Here is a 4199-nt window from a genome sequence, read left to right as displayed (position 1 = left end):
AGGCCAGGTGTCGTGGCTGACACCTGTAATCCCAAAACTTTGGGAGGCTGAGGCAGGTGGATCACTTGAGGTCAGGAGTTCGAGACCAGTCTGGCCAACACAGCGAAACCCCATCTCTACTAAAAATACAACAATTAGCCAGGTGTGGTGGTGGGCATCTGTAATCCTGGCAACTCGGGAGGCTGAGGCAGGAGAATCACTTGAACCTGGGAGGTGAAGGTTGCAGTGAGCCAAGGTCATGCCACTGCACTCCAGCCTGGGAGACAGAGTGAAACTTGATCATGCTGCTGTCTTTCAGCCTCGGAGATAGAGAAAAAAAAAAAAAAATTCTAAGCAGGGCATGGTGGCTCACGCTTGTAATCCCAGCACTTTGGGAGGCAGAGACAGGCAGATCACAAGGTCAGGAGTTTGAGACCAGCCTGACCAACTTGTGAAACCCTGTCTCTATTGAAAATACAAAAAAATTAGTCGGGTGTGGTGGCACGTGCCTGTAATCCCAATTACTCAGGAGGCTGAGGCAGGAGAATTGCTTGAATCCGGGAGGCGGAGGTTGCAGTGAGCCAAGATTGCGCCACTGCACTCCAGCCTGGGTGTCAGAGTGAGACTCCGTCTCAAAAAAAAAAATTCTGCTGATAAAAAAGTAAGAGCAAAAAGGAATAAAAAGTTCTGTGAAGATTAAAGAGAAATAGAAATCACACCTACTTGTGGAGGGGAAGTATTGGGAATCAGCATATGCAACTCCTTTTGAAAAGGGCTTTGAAGGATAGCAAGGATTTTAACAGGAAGAAACTGGGGATAGGGAAGAAAATAGAGGGCAGGGAAAAGAAGGGAAGGTATACTGGAGGAAGAAACAAGCTGAACATGGCATAAAAGTTGGAAAGTGCACAGTAAGCACAGGGAGTATATAGTAGTCCAGCTCAGCTGGAACCTGCAGTAGAAATAAGGGAATAGAGTGAGATAAGCTTGGCAAGGTAAGTTACAACTAGACTTTTTGGAAGGTACTTTAGATATTATAAATACACTGCTACTTACTTCAAAGGTTTATCATCTTGAGAGGTAAGTGTTTTTGGAGCCTCTGGGCCAATTAAATCTGAAGGTTCTTCAGTCTCTGCATGAAAGATATTAAGAAACACATTCACATTTGACTAATTGGTTACTTTAATGTTTCATCTGTTTTGAGTTAAAGTCTACCAGAAGAACCTACTTGTTCGATCCTTCCAGGGATTCTCCAGAAACTCTTCTTGGGATTCTTTAGAGCTTGAATCACTGGACTCTTTTCTGCTCTTCTTAGACTTCTTTTTCTTATATTTCTTCCTATAGGGATTATAATTTGATACAAATTCACTTTATCCTCCTATGTTAGAGGGCATCTTAATTTTTCTCATTTTGCTTTTTAAATTTTGAATTGGTGACTATACATCTTAATTTTTCAAGGCAAAGAAAGGTGACAATAAAATGATCTGAATTCCCAGCTTATTCAAACTTGCTAGATAATTTTACTTAAAAAAAATCTTCTAACTTACCCTGGGAAACATAGTAAGACCATGTCTCTACAAAAATTAAAAAAAAAAAATTAGCTGGATGTGGTAGCACACACCTGTAGTCCAATCTACTCAGGAGGCTGAGGTGGGAGGGTCACTTGAGCCCAGGAGTTCGAGATTGCAATAAGCTATGATTGGCCCACTGCACTCCAGCCTGAGCAACAGAGTGAGACACTGTCTCTAAACAATTTGTTTCTAAAATTCTAACTTATTTAACTAAATCATCTTTTGCTATAAAAATTATTACTAGGCCATGTGCAGTGGCTCACGCCTGTAATCCCAGCACTTTGGGAGGCTGAGGTGGGCAGATCACAAGGTCAAGAGATCTAGACCATCCTGGCCAACATGGTAAAACCTCATCTCTATTAAAAATACAAAAATTAGCTGGACATGGTGGCGGGCACCTGTAGTCCCAGCTACTCAGGAGGCTGAGTCAGAAGAATCACTTGAACCTGGGAGGCGAGGTTGCAGTGAGCAGAGATTGCACCACTGCACTCCAGCCTGGCGACAGAGCGAGACTGCATCTTAAAAAGGGCAACAAAAAAATTATCACTAAAGGAGGCTGGGTAAGGTGTTTCACCCCTGTAATCCCAGCACTTTGGGTGGCTGAGGCGGGTGGGTCACTTGAGCCCAGGAGTTAGAAACTAGCCTGGGCAACATAACGAAATCCTGTCTCTACAAAAAATACAAAAATTAGCCAGGTGGGGTGGCACACACCAATAGTCCCAGGTATGGGGGAGGTGGGAGCAGAGGTGGGAGGATGGCTTGATCCTGGAAGGTCCAAGTTGTAGTGAGCTATGATCCTGCCACTGCACTCCAGCCTGGGTGACAGGGTGAGACACTGTCTCAAAAAAAAGAAAAAAAAATCACTAAAGGGAACAAGGAAATACAGTTCTCATGTTGTAGAAAGCAGAAATAAACCAGCCTAAAATGTCTCAACAATTTGAGTATTACAAATAATTTTATGTGTAATGAATTAAAATATGTCAAATATGTTTAAATCCGTGGGTTCATAATGATACTTTAAAAAAATCCGATTCATTATTTGAAAAGTCATAAAACAAACAAAATTATCCTGCTCTTACTATATAAACTATATTTCAGGGTATTTAAATAGTTGATGAGGGTAAGTTTCTCTTATAGAATTATTCTGCCTAATAAATGAAGGATAAAGCCAGGATTAGACTATCACCATTTTACAACCCCTAATGAAATAATGGATCGAGATAATGACCTTCAATGGCTGTTAATAAGGCAAAAAGGGATAACCAGACATTATATGCCTCCTGATAGTACCACCTTCATAGCACCACCTATGGAAACTCAAATCTGAACCTTGTCAGGCCTCTAGACCTAGCAATCTAGTGGAAATACAGAGGACAGAGAACATGCCAAAGAATACCATAAGAACACAATCACTGCAAGTTATGGACATCATTTGGATCCTGATTGGAATAAACTACAGAAAAAACTGCTGAGAATTGAGGAATTATTATTAAATGTTTTAGGCATGATAATAGCATTGTGATTATGGGTTTGTTTTTTTTTTTAAATATAGAGACAGGGTCTCGCTATGTTGCCCAGGCTGGTATTGAACTCCTGGGCTCAAGCAATCCTCCTGCCTGGTCTCTTAAAGTGCTGGGATTACAGATGTGCGCCACTGTGCCTGGCCAGTTTTTTGTTTTGTTTTAAAGAATACCTATCTTTTAGAGAAAGGTACTGAACTGCTTACGGATGGAATGATATCTGAGATTGATTCAAAAATAAATGATGGATGGTAGATATTGCCCATCAGTTGATAATTATTTAGATAGCATGATGGGTACAGGAGGGATCATTATACTATTTTATGTAATTTTATATACATTTGAAATTTTCTGGCTGGGTGCAGTGGCTCATGCCGGTAATCCCAGCACTTCGGAACTCCAAGGGGGGAGGATCCCTTGAGGTCAGTAGTTCCAAACCAGCCTGGTCAACGTGGTGAAACCCCATCTCTACTAAAGTAAACACAAAAATTAGCCAGGCGTGGTGGTGGGTGCCTGTAATCCCAGCTATTTGGGAGGCTGAGACATGAGAACTGCTTGAACCAGGGAGGCGGAGGTTGCTGTGGGCCAAGATCACACCACTGCACTCCAGTCTGAACAACAGAGTAAGACTGCCTCAAAAGAAAAAAAAGAAATTTTCCATAATAAAACTTAAAAAACTGACGATCTGTGTTTCCTCTTCTTTTCCTTTTTCTTGGCTTTCTTTGCTCTCCTTTTGTTATCTTCATCTGCAAATTAAAGCACAGTAAAATTAAGACAAAAAAATTTTAACTCTAAAACCGTAGTACTTTTGAGTAGGTAACTATTCTATTGCTGTCCCATTTATTATTACAGAGAAATTACCTCACTGAAACATTTATTGCTATTTGTCAGAACTGTAAGAGGTACTATGAATATAGAAATTAAAGTCACTAGGTATTTGGTGATATAGGGTATTATTATACAATAATACCCTACTGTGTGAGACAGTGTTGTAGTTAAGTATAAAAATGTCTCTTTTTAAGGGATGCATACAGAAATATTTGGAAGTTCTGTGTTCCAGAACTGAGGAAGAGAATTGACAGGGAGGGCCAGGAAACTTGGTTGATATCAGAGGAAGGTAAACCTTTGTGTA

General features: G+C 40.7%; 1 protein-coding gene across 1 annotated transcript in view; it reads right to left on the bottom strand.

The window, feature by feature from the left end:
• The window catches only part of LOC108291040 (NFKB activating protein), a gene marked incomplete at its 5' end in the record, with an annotated part of 9623 nt that extends 5810 nt beyond the window's left edge, over nt 1-3813 (bottom strand). The window contains 3 exons of the mRNA XM_017511234.1: nt 1033-1108; nt 1205-1314; nt 3750-3813. Coding sequence (XP_017366723.1) covers nt 1033-1108; nt 1205-1314; nt 3750-3813 — 250 coding nt within the window. The remainder of the gene's footprint in view (nt 1-1032; nt 1109-1204; nt 1315-3749) is intronic.
• Between the last annotated feature and the right edge of the window lie 386 nt (nt 3814-4199).

Source organism: Cebus imitator, unplaced genomic scaffold (assembly GCF_001604975.1).
Source record: "Cebus imitator isolate Cc_AM_T3 unplaced genomic scaffold, Cebus_imitator-1.0 Scaffold445, whole genome shotgun sequence".
Classification (NCBI taxonomy): domain Eukaryota; kingdom Metazoa; phylum Chordata; class Mammalia; order Primates; family Cebidae; genus Cebus; species Cebus imitator.
Note: the sequence above shows the minus strand (reverse complement) of the source record. Positions and strands in the feature narration are given on the sequence as shown.